The sequence below is a fragment of the Aplysia californica genome, unplaced genomic scaffold (assembly GCF_000002075.1).
Source record: "Aplysia californica isolate F4 #8 unplaced genomic scaffold, AplCal3.0 scaffold00664, whole genome shotgun sequence".
Classification (NCBI taxonomy): Eukaryota; Metazoa; Mollusca; class Gastropoda; order Aplysiida; family Aplysiidae; genus Aplysia; species Aplysia californica.
The window spans coordinates 62,530-85,168 of NW_004797934.1; the positions used below are offsets into that span (position 1 = coordinate 62,530).

General features: G+C 38.0%; 2 protein-coding genes across 5 annotated transcripts in view; one reads left to right on the forward strand and one right to left on the reverse strand.

Annotated features, from left to right (window-relative positions):
* LOC101851221 (40S ribosomal protein S12, mitochondrial) overlaps positions 1-832 on the reverse strand; it is a 13,122-nt gene extending 12,290 nt beyond the window's left edge. Inside the window, exon 1 of one of the 4 annotated variants that reach the window (XM_013087973.2) lies at positions 813-832. Coding sequence is in view for 1 of the 4 variants with exons in the window: in XM_005108152.3 (XP_005108209.1) it covers positions 471-575 (105 nt within the window). In the remaining 3 variants the exon portion in view is untranslated. Of the gene's footprint in view, positions 1-354; positions 591-812 lie in introns of those variants that run through there. The other 3 variants (XM_005108152.3, XM_013087972.2, XM_013087971.2) reach the window with 3 other exon arrangements.
* LOC101850674 (mitochondrial 2-oxodicarboxylate carrier) lies at positions 587-22,186 on the forward strand. The gene is made up of 9 exons (XM_005108150.3): positions 587-708; positions 1,694-1,819; positions 5,018-5,150; positions 7,639-7,768; positions 9,900-10,007; positions 13,805-13,969; positions 16,260-16,441; positions 17,846-17,898; positions 20,077-22,186. Exons 2-9 carry the CDS (start codon positions 1,705-1,707, stop codon positions 20,133-20,135), a joined length of 945 nt encoding a protein of 314 aa, XP_005108207.1. The 5' UTR covers positions 587-708; positions 1,694-1,704; the 3' UTR covers positions 20,136-22,186.
* Positions 22,187-22,639: the final 453 nt, after the last annotated feature.

The window sequence follows — 22,639 nt, forward strand, 5'->3', positions numbered from 1 at the left end:
AACTCTCCGAAATCACAAAAGAGTTCCCTTACTCTTACCGGGTCTGTATACTTTGTGACTTTGTTCCCGGTTACCGGGTCTGTATACACTCCCATTAAAAATTTATTTACAATTCAGTAGTACTAGTAGTAGGCCTTTTTTATGGTCAGTCTAGCCATCATATTAAGAATAAGTAAGGCTAGACCAGCTGTCTAGCCGTACTTAGATTCTAAGTACGGCTAGACAACCCGTACTGCTAGCCTAGCAGTCTAGCCGTCATAATAAAATTAAGTTTAAGACATTTAAGTAGTTTAGTAGTAGTACGGCTAGCCTCTTCCAACGGAAAAAAACCCCAAATTGAAAACAACGCCTTACCCTGTCCACTAAAGGACTTGTTGACCCACTGTGTAAAGTCTGTTATTTGATATACCAGAGGACAGTTACTATTGTATGATATCATGTAGAACTACACTCTAGGATATTAGGCCTACATGAAAGTCAAGGAAAGTACCCTGATTCAGGAATGAAGGGTAGCCTCCTTGATCTAGATCTATGGAGAATGGAGAGTAATTTCCCTTGGCAGAGGCTGGAATCATTTCCGGTCTCCGGCCCGATCCATTTTTTTAAGGAAGTGGTTGTTGGCCTCGGCCTCCTAAAGTCTACAATTTACAACTTTGATAAGTAATAAGTGGCGATTTTCTTTCAAAGAAAAAGCCTTTGGTCACATAGGTAACTTTAAAAAGAATTACAATGTATTATATTTTAAAGCCAACACATTTTAACAAATTGACATATCATTACAGGCTAAGTATTACAAAATTATGTTATCTTACGTTCTATCTTGACCTTTGACTTTTGACCTTCGACTTGCCTTTGACCGGAGGTTTTGAGTTTCGTGTTGTTAACCTGGGCCTACTTCTCAATTCTTCTTAGATTCTACATTCTTCTTGTCTTGTTGTCTGTACATGAAGCGTGTTGTCTGTCTATCTAGACTCTCACTATAAATTCAGCCTTGTCGCCCTCCTTGTTCTGGCTGAAGCAAGTTGGAACGTCGTAAAAAAGAGTTGAAAAGGCTTTTGAGCTAGATTCTAGATCTCTAGATCGTGAATCTTGCCGCGGCTACAACGCCTCCTCTGCACGGCGCACGGTGACGGTACAAACGTTCGAAGTTTCACATCACATCACACACTTTGCCCAATCATAGATCTTGATCTATCTAGATTCTAGATCTAGATTATCTAGGTTAGATTTCAAACAGACAACAAGCCAGCAGTAACCAATTCCTAAAAAATATGCAAACTTTATACTTTATAGCTTACAACAATGCGTGCTTTGGAGCAAATGCAACGTCATGATTCTGGCTGCAATGTTTTAAATTAAAATACAGCTGATACAACGCACGGCACGGCATATTTCTGCAACTGTTTTCACTAGATCTAGATCTAGATCTAGATCCGAAAAGCCAAGCCTGCAGCTGTCACCTGTTGCAATAGAGTTAGATCTAGAGATCTAGATTTTGCCTGGCCTAGCCCTAGACTAGATCTGGTCCTAGGCAAGAGTCTAGAAGAAGGAACCCTAGAAGAAATAAGTAAATTAAGTGGCCAGTGTAGAGATCTAGCGGTTACAAGTTAGCTAAGATCAAGATAAAGTATAGATCTAAACATAGGCTAGATCTAGAATCTAGATCTACAATCTACATTGAAATTTTTTCTAGAATCAAGAAACATGGCTTCGACAACGGGTGGAGATGCAGGTGGTGCCAGTGGAGGTGCTGCTGCACGAAGGGTCCATGGGCCTGCAACATTGGCAGCTCTGCAGTTTGTGGCTGGTGGCTGTGCAGGTGAGTAGAAAGTAAACAAGAATACTTTTATACCTGTGTAAATCCATAGACCCACCCTAATTCTAACTATAGTTTGTTCACTTTTGTCTGACTGTGGTTAAAACAAGATAAAATGAAATCGCTCTGTTTAATCGTCTCCACTCTTTGACTCTTTGCTTTATGGGTCTAGAAGTTGGTTTTTGTTTGTTTTGGTAAGTGTTATATGGCGCTCGCAACTGCATTTAAAGGACATATTAGCGCGCAGGACACATTAACCATTTTCAGTTGGAAGGAAATTTTGAATTTGGCTGGGTGGCGGCCGAAGCCTACTCTTATCGATTTTAGACCACCAAGGGATCTTTAAAGTGCGCAACTTGCACAAGGGACATCCGAGATTTTTCGCCCTTGTCCGGGAAGGCTAGGTGTAGATCTTTCCTACCAGAAGATCAGGGGTGTGGTTGAAAGACACCTGTAAGAAGGAGCCAAGGAGTAGCTGCGGAAAGAGTCATGAGGAACCCAGAGGAGGGGGCAAAGGAGGTGAGGGGGTGGGGGCAGAAAGTGGAGACGAAAGCAGACGACAGAACATTGCTAGAGAGCAGGAAAGTAGGTGAAAGAAGACAAAGGAAATTTTCCCATCACTACCCGGATTCGAACCCAGAACCTTTGAATGAGAGGTGAACACCATCATAACCTCTAGGCGATGAGAGCCCCCCTAGAAGTTGAATGACCAACAGAATCTAAAAGCCCATTCATAAAGGTCACTGCGAACTGACTAAGGTTCGGACACGTTTGTTTTGATGTAGTAAGTCTAAATAAGCGGGTAAAAAAAACAATAGGGCCCGATTTACAGCATACACTTCAAACATTTAAAAGTTAACATAATTTCTTCAAAAACACCATGCTCTAACATACACCTAAGAAACACGAATCAAGAGACGGGGTGAATAATTTTCGAGACTCACCTGGAGCACGTGGAGACGTCTAGATACTAGATAACCGTGGGGTGAAGTTGACAAGCTTACACTGAAATATGGGGGCAGGGTCACTCTGTCTCAGAATGAGCAATTTGTTGGCAAGGTTACTGTAAGTCAATTATTTTAGTGATCCTGTGTATGCATCCAAAGAACAATTTTTAAAATATTGGGCCCAAAGACAAAAAATTTTTTATTACTGAGTCAAGATTAAAGAAAAAAAGAATTTTGTTTGGTCGCTGGCCTCCAGAAGTGCCATGCAACGTTTTGTGGGCATATATAGGTAAATTAAAATATGAGCCGAAATTTTTTAGCACGGACAGTCAAAAGTGAACAAGCTATAGCTGCCTGTGTGTGCCAATCAGTAATTGCTTTTGACCGCCGCTACAGTCTTGACAAATTGAAGACGACAGTCTTGCTCCAAACTTTGGTTGGAATAAATTTCTGCTCGATAAGAATAAAAATATGTTGATAAATTCCATTTAATTGATCCCCATGGTAAATTTATTTTACAATGGTGTACATGTTTATTCATCCTCAAATAGGCCTACATTTAAATAACACAAATAAAATAAGTTATTAAAAAACAATATCGCTAACAAAGACAATCCACACACTAGGCTATTACGACTACAGGTCGCCACTGTGCAGCACTCTACTGGTTTTGAGGTTAAGATTACCTGGTTTATTTGAAAAAGTGATGCAAAAGTCAGCGCCACCACAATTATATGTAATGTGAGGCATCGTGTTGAAATCAGGGGCTCGTCAAAATGAGGAAATCGAAGAAATAGGCGTTTTTCTGCTGGTTTGGCAAATTTTATCATTTTTGTTTTTTGGCTAACATCTTTTATGTCCATTTAAAAACTCATTTCTCAAAATGGAAATTGCTGCTTGGATTTTACCCAAAAAATAAAAATGTCAATTTTAAGTTTTCAGGGACTTTTAAGCTATGGAAGTGGCTTAACTTTAGCGGCCATTTTCTCGCTTATTTTATCTCTGAAACGAGACAATCCCATCCTCCTTCATTCGCGTATATCTCAACTTCTATTCAAGATAGGAGAGTATTTTTTCCATCTAAAGCAAGGCAAATGACCAGGCTTTAAGATGATACCGATAACTCTATATATGCCTAAAAATTGATGAGTGCCTGATTCCACCGCATTGTGAGGCATAGATACTAATAGCTGCTCCCCACCATAAAATAAAAAAGAATATCACACCTCTCACTCCCACACACACACACACACACACACACACACACACACACACACACACACACACGCACACATGCACACACACACATTGAGTCTTTGTCGATCTATTCATTCCTCTTCAAGTGCTCACTTGTATAGGTGATTGTGATGGACAGTTGTTCGTTCGAGCAGGTTTGACAGATACATCTATAAAGTTGCTGCACTTAAAATTAATTGGTTTGCATTACATTTTTTAGGCTTTAAAAAACTTTTATAGATTGTCATTTTAATTTTAGATCAGCCTTGTTAAGATACAGTCGGACTTAAACAATGACCACTGGTGTAAGACAATCACTCGTACAAACGACTGTTGCCCTCTTGCTGCTTTGCCTTTAAAAAAAAAAAATATATATGTCACAATGCGGTGGAATCAGACGCTTGTCAATTTTTGGGCATATGGGGTTATTGGTGTCAACTTAACGCCTGTTCATTTGCCTTCCTTTTGGTGAAAAAAAATCCATCTACGTTGAATAGAAGTTGAAATATTTGCAATTGAAGGAGGTCAGGGTCGCCTGGTTTCAGAGGTGAAATTAGCGAGAAAATGGCCGCCAGAGTTGGTAATTTCCATAGCTTGAGAGTCCTTAGAAACTGAAAATTGACATTTTTTCTGTCTTTAATCAATGTTTTTCAGTAAAATCCACATAGAAATGTGTTTTTAAATGGATATGAAAGGTGTTGAGCCAAAAAAAAGAATTTTTTAAATAAAATTGCCCAATAGTCAGAAAAATGCCAATTTCTTTGATTTCACTATTTTGACGAGTGCCTGATTTCACCACAATACCTCACATGTATAATATAACACTGGCACTGTGACACTGTCCAAGAGGACCATTTATCTGTCTTCTAAGATAAAGTTGACAACTTTTCTCCTCAGTAATGAGTAGTCATCTTGGACAGGTTTGTCTGTATTATAATCAGTTTTGAAGTTGTTATAATATCACTTTTTTTGTATGTGTGAGGTTGTTTAATTTTTTAAATCTCTTTTATCTTTGCAGGTTTTACTGAAATTTCCATTATGCATCCTTTGGACCTTGTGAAAACTAGATTCCAGATACAACGGGGTGTTGATGATCCCACAAGATACACCTCTATCTTCGATTGTTTTAAAAAAATGTATAGACAGGAGGGGTAAGATCAGTATAACGTTCATGATCTATTTCTTTACACTTTACAAATAGGAGCTATATGTTATAATACTCTTATTATAAACATTTTCAGTTAGCCAGACTTTTTTGTCTTGTGTTGGTAGCTGGACTGAATAGAAGATTCGGGTGTTAAGGTGTAACAAAAAAAAACCCTTCCTTAAAATTTGAACCAAATACAGTGGAGTCTGTTTAAACAGAACATGTTTAATCCGAAAACAGAAGTAAACAGAAAGAATATAAAATCCCTAATTTTTAATTTTAAAAAAAATTATCAGTTAGCCCAAATGCTTCCTTTTCTAAATGGACATGGAAAATAATTTCAAGGGTTATGTGAACTAAATCTTCACCAGCCACCTTCAATCATCAAGTCATACATATTTCAAGATAACAAAACAGGAGAAAGAGACCCGAGAATACAGTGTGTCAATTGCGGGCCAGAGAGGAGCATAGCCAAATATGTACTTATAGTGCGGTCAAAAATTCGTGGCGCAACTATCTCCTCAACTATCGAACATAAACTCTCCAGCTTTTGCACAGTGACTTGTATCAATTTGTCTTAACAGATCAATATTTTTGTAAACTCCAATTAGCTGTATTCTAGAAAATTCCTTAATAAATACTAATAAAAAATCCCAGTGGGTGGTTTCTTCTGATTTTAAAAGGTTTACAGTTGGGACAATATCGCTTTTAAAAGCAAGTCTGTCCTTTTTTTCTAATCTTGAGATTATCTTTATTGAACTCATTTTTTGAGAACTTTTAGTGCATAAAAGTGTTCACTGTAATATGAATTGTAATATGAATTTCCTGCAACTAGTTTTGTCACTAAAAAGTGTCATTGGTGAGCTGTGACGTAAGCCATATATATGCCTACGCAAAATGTGTGTGAGAAGTGGGAAGTGCTGTGAACAATGTCCCTGTCTTTGGGCTTCCTCATTTCTCTAGGCTAGTGCAGAGCATGGTACAGTGTGCAGTACAGTGTGCTGATCTGCTCTTTTGTCTGCTCATTGTTACTATTCAGCAGATTAAACAGGCTGATAATGTCGAACAGACTGCACAATGCATACAACGTTCAGCTAAAGAAATTGCAGTTAATTACTAAAAGACAAGGTTGATAAAAAAAAATTTTATAAGTAAAATTTGCTGCCAGTATGGGATTCCCAACTCTACATGGTGACGGTCATCGCTATTTGAGGGACCGTCTCTAAACCGAAAAAACAGCTAATCCAAAGTAAATCTATTGGTAGAGCAGATATCTGATTAAGCGGAATCCACGGTAATCCAAACTTTCGTTTGCGCTCTACAAAACCGTATTATTACGTTGTATGGTAATTGCGTTTGGACTGAGACTGATGTATATATCAGCTTTTCTAACTTAAACAAAATGTGGGAGCTTTTGCATGGCACTGAACAAACGGATCATTATGAAACTTAAAAGGTCTGAAGTGTCATCTTGCCTTCCTGGAGCCAAGTCAAGCATTAACTTGTTAAAGGCTCAGAGCTGCTCAGTCACACAGTTTATCCCGTATGTGTGCTCATAGCCACACTCTACGTCATTCAAATCATGATTGCAATAAAGTGCAAATAATTACTACTCCTTCATGAAGGATTAATTTCTGGTTTGTTCAACTTCTGCTAAACGTTTATCAAATGTGTTGAAGATGGATGTCCATTGCGTAGTGTGTGGCTCGTTTCATAGGAGGATATAAAACCAAAAAAATATAAGACGTTTATTGTTCAGAAGAATGGGTAGTGTTGCTAAAATTCACAGTCTTTTCTTCTTAAACCTGTAGTGATTATTTCTTTATGGTTGTAGTTGAGGCTGTTTGATGGAATTTGTAAGATCTTGAAATATTTTTTTGAACAAGTAGTTACATTTGATTTTTTATTTTTAATGAAGAAAAATTCTTCAGTCTTAGGTGTTCTATTTATTAATACAGATGTAGATGTATCATAAAAATACACATTTCATTTTTATGAAAATTCATTCTGGTGTATGATATAATCTACTTATTCTGTGACATATTTGATATGAATGTGATGTCTTTTGTGTAAACCCTAGATCAGAATTTCCTCATGTGAAGAAACTCCAACGAATTGTGATCCAAACCCGAAGTTTTTAAAGACTTAAACTCAGCAGTGATAGGAATATAGCCCACAGAAACATTTTTTTCTTTGGTACAAAGTGCTTCTACCACAGACAGGAAAAATGTAGTGCTGTTGCCCAGCTTTCAGTTGTGAAGTGGGTTTATTACTTTTGATCAGTTGCTAGAAAAATAAGAAAAGACTAGAATGATTTTCCTTTGTCCTCTTTTTTGTTATTCATATCATGTTTAAAATCGTCCATATCTCTCCTCCTCCTTTTTTGTGTATGTTACTCTCTTGTGACACATCTATTCTTTGCACTTATATGACCTTATTATGTTGCAAGTGCCGTAAAACTTTTGCTAAAACAAAAACTAATATCTCCACAGGGCATTGTCATTCTACAAAGGGATTTTGCCGCCTTTGTTAGCAGAGACACCAAAGAGGGGAGTCAAGTTCTTCACCTTTGAACGCTACAAACATATGTTTGCCATCGGGGACTTCATACCTCAACCTATCGTAAGGTCGATAAACTGGAAAAATAATGTATTGGGACATATTTTTTTAGAATACTGCTAAACATAAAATAAAACTTCCTTTTTTAAAATTGCAAATACAGTATAGCACGTGCATTGCAATAAATGCGAATAGTGAACAGATGTTCAGTCCCGAATTTTTTCTTATATATTTCTTTGTATTCAAAATATGCATGTAGCAAAAACAATTTGTTTATAGCAAAAATATTTGCAGTCAGGGAGGGCAGATGTTAGTAAATTCAACCAGAAATTTTCTTCACAGAAGCAGCTGTGATGAAAAAGAAAGGAAGGTATTTATATAATATGTAGATATTCTAGAGAGAGGCCTCAGTATAAGCATAGCAGCCAACCAGTACATAAAAATGTGTGTCTCATTTTTTTTGGTAGGAGAATACATATTCTCGGTGTTTTAGTAATGCTCCTCACTTATTTTTGAATAATGAAGAAAAATTCCGAACTTTCAAGGTGGGATGTGCCAGTAATAACGAGAACAAAGCCCATAAGTCAATTATAGTTGTGACAGTAGTCTTTTCTAAATTTCTCTCATTATTGTTTCAGTCTGCTTTGAATTTACTGACAGTAGGAATGTGTATGTGAATAATTATTGAGGGGGGGGGGGGGGGGATTTCTTGGCCAATGCCCATCATCTTGATTAGCCACATTGGAAGAGTCTGTTTTTTGGTTTTGAAAAGTTGGCAGCTGTGCACGAGTATGATAGGCCAATGACCTGTCTATAATAAGTGGAGGATAATAGTGTAGGCCAAGGATGTGTTATTGCCTTTGTCACAGAAGGGTTTACAGTAAACCTAACTCGCATACCTCAGTCGTTATATGTGTTGGGAGTCTGCATTCACTTGAGCATGTATCTTTTATTGTGGAGACATGTTTCAGGGTGCTTCTCTTTCAACAGAGACTACACAGTGCGCAACAGCTTGCTGGCATTCTGTAAAGTTAGGTCTAGGTGGAGTTGTAGTTGAGAGTGAACAATGATGGAGCAAAAAGAAGGGGAAATGCTTATCGGTCAAGGAAAAATAACTGTTCCTAGTCGAAGTGGATAAAAGACCAGTATCTTCTAACATAAAATTTTTAAAGCGCCTATGAACCCAACATGTGTAGTGTGGGTAGCATAGTTTAATAAAATTTTGATCCAATTGTCCAACTTTGTCCACCTCCCTTGATATAGCCTGAATTATGTAATGAAACTCGTACAAAGGAAAAAGATTTCTGAGTGCCATCGATTTTTCTATGTGTATGTTAGAATGTATAAAGTTTCTTTTGTTTATCTCTGTAGGTGGAGGGGGGCAAGTGAATTTATCATAATTAGAAGGCATCTTAATTGCAAACACTTCTAATTATGTTTAGCATTGGTTACTTCTCCTTGTGAGGGTCACACTGATTTTATATGAGCTTTCTTAAAATTTGAATTGTTAAGTGTTTTAATTTTCTCACAGCTGGATGGCTACGGTTAAATTTGTAGAGTTTTGGTAGTCTTTAAAAAGTTTTTGCATGTGTGTTGTTGGTTTTTTTGTCTGCCTGATGAGAAAAGCTGCTGGGAAAGGTTTAAACAGAATCATCATCAGTTACCGTGCCTGGCTGGTTAGTGAAAGTTTTCCCGTAAATTTGTTTTTTTGAGGCTGCAAGACAGATGAAAACAAACAACTTCAAGCTCATATGACATTTGTTTGATAAAAGTTCCTTTATTTTCTAGGAAAATTGGGACGGCGGTTTATGCAAAGATGTTTTGATATTTTCTTTTTTTCAAATGAAAATACAGATACTTATATCTTCAGCTGGCTTGATGAATTGGGAAATTTGGAATCGAGTCCATGATAAAAGCTGTCACAGTTTATTTATTATTTTTTTTAAAAGTACTTTGTCAGTGTTTGTTGTGAAATGAACATGCTGTTCTTTTGAAATGGTGGGGCTGAAAATGTAGATACTACACACCGATCAATATATTGAATGATTGAGGGCTCTTACAAGCACTGAATTTTATTTTTCTTTGATTTTGGAGGGATAGGAGAGGGGGGTTCTGTTTTGATGGAGTGTCACAACTTTAATTTCCTGGGTATTTAAGAGTGTTTAAATCTGAAATTACTTTTTTTTATTTTTAGGTTTTAACCCTGGCAGGTTTGGCTGCTGGTATCACGGAGGCCATTGTCATCAATCCTTTTGAAGTTGTCAAAGTGAAGCTGCAGGCAGAAAGGAGTAAATTTACCGAGGTAGATGACAGGTTTATGTGTGTCTCTTTGAGAGGTAGCTGGGAATATTTCTATGCATTCAACTCCCCTTTCAATACTATAAGGTTATTTTTATGTGATGAGACCTCTGAATGTGAAATCCATATCTGATAGGTCTGAGCCAAATAGGTGGCAAGCTTTGAAACTTCCCAAACAACTCACAGTTGTTGTTATCGATTCAGAGAAAACACAGGAAATCTGCTTCCTTTCTTCTGCTACTCCTTGGCTCCTTCTACTGATGTCTTTCAGCCACACCCCTGATCTTCTGGTAGGAAAGATGTACACCTAGCGTTCTCGGACAAGGCCGAAAAATCTCGAAGGTCCCGTGTGCAAGTTGCGCACGTTAAAGATCCCTTGGTAGTCTAAAATCGCTAAGAGCTGGCTGCGGCTGCCACCTAGGCAAGAGTCAAAATTTCCTGCCTACTGAAATTCTTTAATGTGTCCCACGCGCTCATGTGACCTTGTGCAGTTGTGAGCGCTGTAAAACATTTACAAAAAAAAAAGTCTCACTTTGGATTTGAACTAGGGTTATTTACAGCTTAATCCACTGTGTTACCAACTGACCTAACAGTGTGCCTCCATTTTAGAGCAATGCACAGTCACTTTCAATCATTATTTATAGTAAAGACATATTATGTCTCTTTGTCTGTGAAAGGGGAAGAATGAGCCATTCGGAAAAGTACAATATTTATGATAGTGATTTTCTGGAATTGTAAACTTATGAAGGATGGTTGTCTCAGTGAACACCTTTCAAACAAGTATGAACACTCGACTACGCTATTGTCCTTTCTGTTATATATCTTGTCAATGAGTGATGTGGTAAATGCTGTTACAAAGTCCACCTTTTTCTTTTGTGGTACTTTTTCATTGTGGAAACTCTATACTATAACACATGATTGGTTCGTATAATGTGATGTTGGCCAATGGCCTTTAACACTGAATAACTTGCGTACTTACCTACTTTTCATGTGTGAAATACAAGTCTAGTTAATTAAGCATGTCAATCGTGAGCTTGTACAGGTCAAAATTGTGAATTTCTTAAAGCGAGATTTCTGTCTCAATTTTTTGTTGCTGTATAGATTTTAAAATTTGTCTTTTGGTTTAGATGTGTAAGCTTCATTTGCTTTGCTGGCATTGACTCCATCTGTTTGCATATTCCAGGATTTGCATAGATCCATTTACCAAAGTTATGGACTGTTTAAACAAAATCTGAAACAGATCCGTAACCTCCTGACTAGCCACTGTGTGACTGTTGGGATGAAATGGTCCCCCACCTACTCTTTACCTGCTCTGCACTTAACGACCTGTGAAGTATAGTGGTCTCTAAGATCCCGGTGTTTGGGAGCAAGGAAAATGCAGGAACTTAAGTGAAGGGGATCTTATTCCATTTATCAATGGAAAAAACCACGGTGACTCCTGGTCATACCCACAGTCAATAAAATGATGCCCCCTTACTTGGAAATGAACTGTCGTGACTTATGGTGATCAAAGAGTTTTTAACCATGATAACCAATCATAATGACATGAGGCATGTCATTTTCATTTGTCCAATCGTGAGTCTCAAGGTCAAACTTTATAGCTTTCTTTATCTGACAGAGTTCTTTGCTTGTAACGTAATATGCCATTGTGTTGTGACTGCACCAATTTAAAGTCCAGCCTGTCTAGCTTATTTGGGTAGAGAGATGAAAGACATTGGCAATGGTCAGTAAAACAAAGCACTGACCAGTACACAGTTCGAAGTCATCCTGTTTGATGTGGCCTTGTACTCCCTACCCACCTAGTGTGTGGTGTAAGTCAAGGGGATAGGTGAAAATGTGAGTGCAGTGTTTGGGGAAAAATGTGTCCATGAGTTTACATCTTTCCTGTCCAGATCAAACATTGTACCCACTCATTGAGATTTTCAATGGAGATGTGATCAGATTAATGAAAGTGGATGACCTTTGATGTAAAGGGCAGTACACACGGCTGTTCACGAGCAGTACTTTAGTTCTACCGGCATCCCGCAGCGCCCTGACGCTCAGCGTAACTCGAACCAGCCATAACCAACGGGTCAAGAGGTCAGCGCGGGGAATTTTACTTGACTGACAGATTCGCGATGAAAATGTTATTGAAGCAGTTTTCAGCTTTGTTTAACCTGCGACTAAGCCCAAACTACAACACCAACTGTGCATAAAACCGTATACTTTGAATAAGCATCATCTGACATATTTCTTAGAGCAATCATGCAACTAATTAAGGCTAGAGAAATACGAGATGACGAAGAAAGAAAAGTGGATACATGTTTAAACATTGATAGAGGATCATGATTTATTGCATTAAATTTGGACATGATAGCTGCGGTCGATTTTGACAATTCTAAGATATTGGGTCAGAAATTGAGTAAAGTTTCAAACTCACTTGGCTGTATCTGTGTGTCATTGCCTAAAGCAAAGATATTAAGTCTTGAGTGGAGATTCACAGCTTTTCACCATATGTCCCCAGTTCCCATTGTCGGCTTGATAATAACGTATCACTCTAGGATCGCGGGTATCACCAGTCAGGGTGTCAACACTTATAACTGCATTTAAGCCTACTGTCACAAATATTGGTGAACACACTATATAATTATCAAAACATTTTAAGAGATGCTAGATTTGAAACAAAACACACACAAAAAGAAATCTTGTGAACACAGAACAAAAGATGTCTGTATCATTTTAAAGAAGAAAAAAAATCACAGAAAAATGACACAAAGTTGAAACTCACACCATATTTTGTACAGTATACCTATCCGTACTAGATTTGTAAAAAGACTTGAAACTGATGGTGAATTTGCGAAGTTATTGGAGTTTAAATTCAAATAACACTGACAAAGGAATCCGACTCTATAGAAATACGTCTTGGGAAGGTCTATGTAATTTTTAAAAATTAATTAAAAATCACAGAAAAACGACACAAATTTGAAACTTGTACAATTTGTACAGTATGCTTATCCCTACTAGATTTGGAAAAAGAATTGAAATTGATGGTGAGTTTACAAAGTTATTGGCGTTTAAATTCAAATAACGCTGAAAAAGGAATTTGGTTCGATAGAAACACGTTTTGGAGAACGTAGTTTGATAAAATCAAGGTTTTGAACTGAGATTGACCAAAGTTATATCGTCTTGTAGTGGGAAAGCTGAGCTGTAAAATAGTGGGTCATATGGTGATATCACATCTTTAGATTTGGAGATATCAGGGTGGGAATGACACCATAATTTGGAGGAAATGCATTCGTGGGCAGGCGGGGGTGCGCCGCTGGCATCATGGTAGTGAGCCCGGCTGACCGCAGATTTAATGACCAACACATGGGTGGCACTGACCGCTGGCATGGAGCAACTAAAGGAGCGGTTTCCGGATGAGTTGAACAACCGTGTACAATGATCGCAAATATTCACCACTTGGTTGATCAGCTTTTTGTAAATCATGATCTGAAATACGGGATCTTAACCAGATGTTGTCCTTCTGACCAGGATCTATGGGGTTACTTATGTGGAGAAAAAATTATGCTCTATTTAAAACAGTGGGATTTCAAGTGAACTGGGATCGTGAGTAGTGGTATCTTAGGCAGAGACACTGTACTTACCTACCTGCCTCCCCAGATGTCCGAAACAGTCTCTCAGAGCTGATAACAACCTGTGTACATTCTTTGCCATATCGACAGGCACTCAGATGGCTACTGGATCAGAGAAATGAAATGAATGTACTGCTTTTATGTTATATCTGTCTCTTACCTTGTTTGTCTTTCTTTTGTCAATCAGCAACCCAGCACAATCAAAACAGCCAGAGAAATTATTGCCAAGGACGGATTTGGACTGAAAGGACTCAACAAGGGCCTGACTGCCACTTTTGGGCGGCATGGAGTATTCAACATGGTCTACTTCAGCTTCTACCATAACGTTAAAGGCTTGATTCCAGAACGAAAGGTATGTCTCAGCTTCCAGAGCGTAGATCGTAATGAAATTCTTTTGTAGCTTGTCTTTTTTTTTTTGTAAGTGTTTTACGGCGCTCGCAATTGTATAAGGTCATATGAGCGCGCGGGGCACACCTAATATTTTCAGTTTGTAGGAAATTTTGAATTTTGCCCGGGTGGCGGCCCAAACCTACTCTTATGGATTTTAGACCACCAAGGGATCTTTAACGTGCGCAACTTGCACACAGGACCTCCGAGATTTTTTGCTCTTGTCCGAGAAGGCTAGGTGTAGATCTTTCCACCAGAAGATCAGGGGTGTGGCTGAAAGACAGCAGTAACAAGGAGCAAAGGAGTAGCGGTAGATAGGCTGCAGAAAGACTGCAGAAAGAATCAGGAGCCCAGAGGAGGGGTCAAAGGAGATGAGGGGGTGGGGGTAGAAAGAGGAGATGAAAGCAGATGACAGAACATTGCTAGAGAACCGGAAAGGAGGTGAAAGGAGACAATTTTAGAAAAGAACATTTTTCTGCCACTACCCGAATTCGAACCCGGGACTTTTGAATGAGAGGCGAACACCTTAACCTCTAGGCCACGAGAACCCCCGTAGCTTTTCTGTTATGCGGACCAGTTGAAAACCATCTTAAAAGGAAGTTCTAAAGTCCTGACAATTTTGAATGTCAAGCTTTTAAATTTAGATTATGCCAATACTTGTAAAACATTTTTAGAAATGGGAACTGAATTTACTTGATAAAAATGTAGAATCTGTATGGACATCATTTCTTTTTTGAAGGTGGGAGCATTTTGATTTGCTTATGTCTCAGTTAAATAAGCAAGCGATCTTTTTTTACCATTGGATAATAAATTAGTGAACATAAACATTTAGTTTCAGTGCTTTCTGCCAGTGATGAAGGTACTGCAGGGTTGTCTATCATTATGAATTTGACAGAATCCTGATATTTTTTTTTATAGTTTACGAAAATACGATCGTGACATTCCTGATTTTGATTTTTTTTTAAAGTGTGCTTGCCGTTCAGCCACTCCAACCCATTCCCACCCTCCAAGTGTGTAAAGAAGAAGAACAATCACACCCTGATAGTCTAAGTTACTACATGCCGTGCAGCTTTCTAACTTAATTCTTTTCCTACCAGGCCAAAATCCACCATTGGCCCATGGCTTTATTTTTATGCCCCTACCCCACCAAAGGAAAATGTCAAAACATCCAACTAAACACAATGAAACCATATCATATGGCCCATCAAATTGAAGGTTAAAAAATAATCTATCAGATGGTGATACAATATTGAAGATTTATTCCAATTATATTAGTTTGGGGTTTCTAAAAGTGATTATGCAATATTGAAGGTGTCATATGAAATCAACAATTTTCCAGCTTTTAAAAGGTCATATCTAACAAAGTACAACAACAGCATCATTCAAACTTCACAGGTAGATTGCCTCAAGCAATGCTTAGAAATGCGGAAAGTTATGTATGTGTACCTATTATAGAAGTGAACATATGAGACATATACTGGAGTCAGGGGAGTACTTTTCTTTTCAATTTTACGTTTCGAAGGGGACAGAAAAAAGCACTGAAATGACTGAAACTGGTCTCTCAGTGCTATATTTTCTTTTATATCTGCTAACAGGAAGTTTATTCTATTGTTTCGAAAACCTGGATCGACCGAGATTTTCGTGTCTTTTCATTACTGGATTGGAATAGATAGCCAGTATTTTGCGGCTCCCCGGTCCAACGAGGCCACATCCGGGAGCCGCATTTTGTGGCTCGCGGTTGGAAAAATGTGAAACAACCTCTGTGCACAGAACCCTCGTATTTACTCAGTGCCACATTGTCCTCAGAAAAACATTAGTTGCACTAAAGCCAGGAGTAATGGAAACTTTACACAAGGTTTGACAAGTCCCATGGGATTCTTTTGTTTTTCCAAGAGCCCAGCTGAAAGCCAATAACTCCTCTCCCCACACACACACATCACCTACAAAATCCTTTTTTCCCCCTTGACAACAATCTGGATAAGCGTGTTGAAACCTCTTTTGTCATGCTTTTGTTTTCTGTATATTTATCCTTGAACTTGCAACCCCAGTCCTATACACCCTAGGGAAAAGACCATCCATAGTCATGGTCATATGAATTTTTAGCCAAATTTTTAATGTTTACTTTGTTAATTACTAAAACATATGCTGGAGGCTGTTTTGGCCTGCAAGAGTATTTTCTTTCAAAATGCCAAAGTTCTTGCAATGAGAATTTAGACCAAACATATAAGACAACTTGATACAAATGTTTCTTTCAGGACCCAACAGCTGACTTTGTAAGACGTTTTCTTATTGGACTGGCTGCTGGGACGTTGTCCTCTATGGTCAACATTCCGTTTGATGTGGCCAAGAGCCGGATCCAGGGCCCTCAGCCTGTGCCGGGACAGATCAAGTACAAAAGTTGTTTCCAGACAATCGCGCTAGTCTACCGAGAGGAAGGGTGAGTTATAACACTTTCCAGTAGAACCCCACCATCGCCAGAAGGAACAGTGTGCATGTTAGTCTTCAACCAGGCAAGAACTGGCTTGAAAAAATTGCAGGGCTAGTGTTCAATGGGAGAGTTAGCTACAATAAAAGTAGATCTCTGAAAGCTGCAGCCTTGTTTTTATTGCTTGTGAGGAAAGTGCGGCAAGCACTGGCATCGGCAGTCACAATTTACTTTTTCTTCCACAAAGAGCAAAAGATATGAACATTTGGTGCACAGGAATTTGAATCAATAGGCTGCAATTGCTGGTGAAGAATTTGATTAGGAAGATTTTCAAGTTCAATTTGTTGCTGTTGTTAGTAGTTCAGCTGCTCATGGGCTGCTGCTCTGCAACCTAGTGCCATGTTGTAAAAGTTAATGATCTTTTTAAAGTTGTTCTGTGTTGGTTTGTAAGCTGTTGCTGTTGGGAACAGGTATGTGTGAAAGAAGGTCTTTCAGACTGGGCTATGAAAGAGCTGATATTGAATGGTTTCGTAAGAATGGTTTCAAAATTGTACTTAAAGTAAGACCACTGGCTCCACATGTTGTAAAATCAAACAAAACTTCGTCAGTTGCTCTGGTAGAGACACAATTTTATGAGAAAAAAACCCAACAGAAATATGTATTATGTTATTTATAAGAAGTGACATAGCCTTTGCAACAAAAAAAAAGAAGTCAAAGATTATTGTAGAGCAAGTTACATCTGTGTTAAAGCTTACAGAAGGCAGAGGGCATTGTTTGAAGAGTATGATGTGTATCTTGTATGCTATCTTTGGCTGGTTTGGGTTATATCATATAAAACAGTATGTTGGATGTTTTTGGAAATGTAAATAAATAAAGCTTGATATCAATTACCTGAATTAGGACATGATCAAGTCTTGATTTACTGTGATGTAAGATGATGGGGAAGTGTTTGATAATGGTTGAGAATGTGTACTGTTTTGTTTTATAATTGTGAAATGAAGTTAACCAGTAATAGCAGGTACTGACTATAATGAAGGAACATATTAATTGCCTCAAAAATGCTGCGCTCAGTGTAGTGTAAAAGATGCTGTTCACATAATATGGCTCTCACTTGCGGTCTTATTATTATTATTTTTTTAGTATGTAGGTGTTTTACACCTCCACCAACACAATTTAGATCGTTTAGGAGGTGTTCTTCAAAACTTTCTTGATAGGGCCAACCTGTACTGAGAGGGATTCAATGTTCCACCACAAAGACTAAGATACGATACTTGATAAAAAATTCTCCCCATGTGAGGATAGAACCGATGTTTTTTGTGGGTGATGGCAGTTTTTTTCCCATGATATATGCAAAGGTTGAAAAATATGCTTGTTGAGAGTTGTGATTGGTTACTTTTTTTTTGGTTTTGTTTTCAGCTACTTTGCTTTGTACAAAGGATTACTGCCAAAAGTGCTTCGTCTTGGTCCAGGTGAGAATAGTGTCATCAGCGTTATTACTATTTGTTATAACAAAGTGCCCTGTCGTTTCGAGGTGGGTGGATGACCGATGTTGCAAGTACAGTTGAAATTGTCCAAGACAGCCATCCATTGTTGTGGAGAAAAGTATTTGTTTTAGACAGGTGGACATCTTGGACAGTGTCAAAATAATATTTTAAAAAATGCAAGGATGGTGGGTGGGGGGGGGGGGGGGAGGGACGGGGGCAACAAGGTGACCATCAGGCTTGCTTACGGGAATCTCACTAGAATTGCAGATACTCAGGAATGCCTTGGGGATTTGAGTAAATCTCTAAATTACCTAAGAAAATACTTGAGAAAATAGATTAAGCTCTTCTTTCTTACTTACTTTATTTTTATCCGCCGCTCATGCCCTTTTTGGTGTCGTGGGAAGAAAGAGACTTCTCTCTGTCGCCAGCTGGAGAGCTTGGGTCAGGGGGATGCCGTGGGTGGTTAATGTTTCCCTGACTCCATCTATCCAGGTCTTTCTCGGTCGCCCTCTAGCCTTGTTGCCATCGAATATTTGGATGTAGGCATGTTATGCTGGATGGTGTGTTGGTAATCATAGAAGATGTCCGCACCATTTGATTCTCTGGTGTTGGATGTGATGCATGACATCATTTGTGCCCACCATTTCTCGGACTACTGAGTTTCTAAGTTTGTCTTGCCTGGTCTTGTTTACTGCTTTTCTTAGGCATCGCATTTCACTTGTTGTAATTCTTTGCTCTAATGTCTTGTTCGTGGCCAATGTTTGGCATTGATAAGTGAGTGTTAGGATGAATATGGTGTTGGTCATTTTGAGTTTTGTTGTCATGGGGATGATAGGATGTTTGAATAGTGGAGTAAGCTGGTAACTAACATTATTGGCCTTTTGTACTCGTGTTTCAATTTATCTGTTCAGTCGCCCATCCTCTGTGAATATACTTCCGAGGTACTTAAATTCTTGGACCTGTCTGAGACTGTTGTTGTTGATATGTATCCTGAGTGGTTCTGACTTTCTGCTTACTTTCATTGTCTCTGTTTTGTTGATGTTGATCTTCATGTCGTAGTTGTCACATTCTTCATTTAATCTGGTGGTGTGGTGTTGGAGACTTCGTTCATCTTTGTATGCCAGGCTTTGGTCATCAGCGAAGAGTAATTCATTTAGGGCGTCTGGTTCTGTGTTGGCCTCTTTGATTAAGCTCTTCAATAGTGAAAAATCAAAATGGGTAAGGTCAGTAAGTTCATCTTTTGCTGATCTTGTTTGTGGTATTCATTTGGCCTTCACTATTTTGAGAGTGCGTTTCGCACAAACAAGCGGCTATGGCGGAAGTACACCTGGCATATCGAATGTGGGTAGTCTTGATAGAGAAAAAATCAAGATCTACTTTGTCTTTTGTTGCTGCCCAGAGTTTCCCGATGACGATCTGATAACTGTAATAGTTAAGACTTGCAGGGTGTACATTGTAAATGCAAAGGCACATATGCAAATGTACAGTATAATCCACTTATATCGACAGCCGATGTTTTGACATATCGATGTATTTTCCAATTACGAAATTTTTCCTTCAATATCTTCATTAAACAATTTCTCGTGTATCGACTTTTTTTTCGGCCCACTCTGCTTTATCGACATGCTTCCTGGGTAACTGGCAAAGCCCATGAACATAAACGTAAATTTTAGTGTATTTCTTTTTCTAGAAAATTAACTCAAAAAGAATTCAAATTTCGGAGGAACGCCTAGCCTAGCTTTAATGGTTACGTTGACAAAATGCCTTTTCTCTCGAAACTACTGTGAATAAAAAAAGGCGTTTTGTCAGCTGATAGCAGTAAAGGCTCAATGGGCAGTATGGAAAAGGCAGATTAGCTGCTTTATTATTATCTATCATAGACTGGGTAAAGTTCAAAGTGTTGTTTCAAAGAAGTTTTCTAGACTTTGTATGTGTTAGAAATGCCCATGGCCTAAGTCACGTATTTTCACCTTAGTAGCTACCCGGAATAGATTCTTTACAGTTCAACAATTGGGGGGGGGGGGGGGGGAGATGGGTTGGTTGCACTTACATCTTTTCTCTCCGTTTTTTTTCTTATCTTTTCTGTTTTACTTTTTCCCAGCGATAAATGACCATTATTGTGGTAACTTTACTCAGCACACTGTATTTTTTCTCTCTCTGCAGGAGGTGCCATTATGCTGATTGTCTATGAGGCTGCTTTTGACTTCTTGAAAAAGATGTGAGGGTCCACAGTGAGCACTGGGAGAGAAATGTTGACGGATTGTTTGAATATGAAGGAAACGGAGAGATTTTCGTGCCTGTCTGATAAGGCGAAATCTTCCATGTGGGATAAAAATTTAAAATGAAAGTAGATTTTCATTTCTTGCATTTATATGTGTTGAGGTATGTGTCTGTATGGATCATTAGTTAAATTGCGTATATTATATTTAAATGTATGTTGTACAATCAGTTTCTGGGATTTTTCAAAGCACACTGGTGATTTTTTGTTGTTGATCTTTGCTCACCAATGATTGGTGATTTGTGGTTAAACTTAACAAAAGATGCTATTTGATATTTTCATATATTCTGCTCTTTTTACAAAACAACAGAAGTTGTGCAGAAAAATTGATTGTCTCGTGGGATTTTAAGGGTTTTTTTGTTTTTGTTTTTGTTTCTGTTTTTTGGGGTTTTTTTTGCCAAAGGTATGTTTCAGGGAAACTTAATTTTTAAAATGTGTTTTGAGTCCATCATTTACCTCAGGGTAGCAATACTTGAAGATTTTCTGTAGGGTACTTTGAGTTTTGATGACATGATAAAGCCATAAAAAGGAACTGAACCATTTTACAAGTTATTATATACATAAAAAAATAATTTGCATGTTTTGTTGCTCTATGAAGTGTGTGATATTTGATCTGTGCCAGAAGCACCAAAAATTATCAGTATGTCTGCTATCTTCTGAAATGGAGACGAGGTTCATGAAGTATTTTTTTTTTTAATAGAGCTTTGAGATTCGGTTATGCAAGGTTTCTCAACGTTTTATGCTTCGACTCACATTGTTGATGTTGAGTGCCAAATATTATACGAGGATGATTTGTGGATGTTACAAAAGGTCAAAAGACGTAATGCATGGTAAAACCTTTGCCTGTTGGATAGGGCTTTGTGGCTCATCAGTCAATAAGCCTTGTTTTAGTATCCCCCTTTACCCCATCCCACCCCCCCTTCCCAATCTAAACGAAACCTTCCTTCTTTTGTAACTTTGTCACTCACTGATTAATGTTACTGACTCAACGCAATGGCATTAATGTTTGCTACTGATACAACTCATTATCATTAATGCAAGCTACTGTCACAGTTGGTTTTTTTTAAAGGATTTGTTGCATTTCTGATAAAAGCTTATTCTGTCTCTGAGAATTCTTTTCTTTTTCTCCGGGATCAGGTCCTTTTTATATCATTTATGAGTGAGTTGAACTTGCTTTTATGTAATGTGACTTTGGAATTAACTATTTCACTACCAGGGGGTATTCCCCACCTGGACTGGGCCTTATCTGTGACACATTTTCTGATTCGTCCACCCTTAGACAAATTAAAGAATTTGAGTTCACTTTCAATATTGGCCACATGTATCATATATGAAAATAGGGGGGAACTCATGACCTATCTCAATAAGTTGCTATAAATAATCATTCTTCAGCCTGAGATTTCAGTTTCGATTATTACAAAAGTAGGACGGAAGCAGGAAGTGGAGAGCCATGAAACACGGCTAGCAGTCCAGCGTTGGGAGTAACATGAGCTGTGAAACACGGCTCGTGGTTGTGAAAGAGTTAAGAAAAATGCAGTGGGAAGTCAGTTTACATAGAGGGTAAGTTCAGTTCTCTGTTTTGTCAGCTTATCTTTTCCGTGTTCACTGCCATCATATTGGTTGCCATTTCCCCTATATATCGAAGATCATTAATTTCGTTTCTGAAATACTTTTTTACATTTATTTGCAATTAGTTGAACTTATATTCTAACAGGAATTCAGTTAGCCCCAGGGCGCTTACAATTTCTTGTAAGTCGATCTTTTTGTTTTCTAGTCATACACAGCTCCTTTTATTAGTAATAGAGATGATAAAAACTTAAGTTTCAAAGGTACAGTCAATATATCCTATGGCTCTTGTCTAAATATAACTATCATATAGTGGGAAATGTAATTAAGAGTTATTTGTACAAAATTCAGCATGTTCTCTTGAGTTGCTCAGATTTGTCATGGACCAAGAAGTGAGTGTTGAACAATTAAAATCTTACTTTTGAAGTACTTAGGGCTTTGATTACTGTGAATATATGTGTGTTGTTACATGGAGAAATCAGGCACTTGTTGATTTTTTGTGTACATGGAATTATTGATATCATCTTACAGCTTGTTTTTTTGTCTTGCTTTTTGATGAAAAAAGTATCCGTCTTGGATGGGAGTAGAGTTATTTCCTATTGATGAAATGTGGGAGTTACTTCGTGTCAGAGGTATATAATTAGGGAGAAAATGGCTGCCAAAGTTTGATGACTTCCAGAGCTTGAGTGTCATTGGAAACTGAAAATTAATTTTAGAATATTTTTTGGTGCCTTTGATCAGCATTTTTCAGTAAAATCCACATAGAAATATAATTTTAAATGAACATAAAAAGTGTTGGGTCAAAAAGACTTTGTAAACATTGCCCAAGAGGCGGAGAAATGTCTGTTTCTACGATTTCATTATTTTGATGAGAGCCTTATT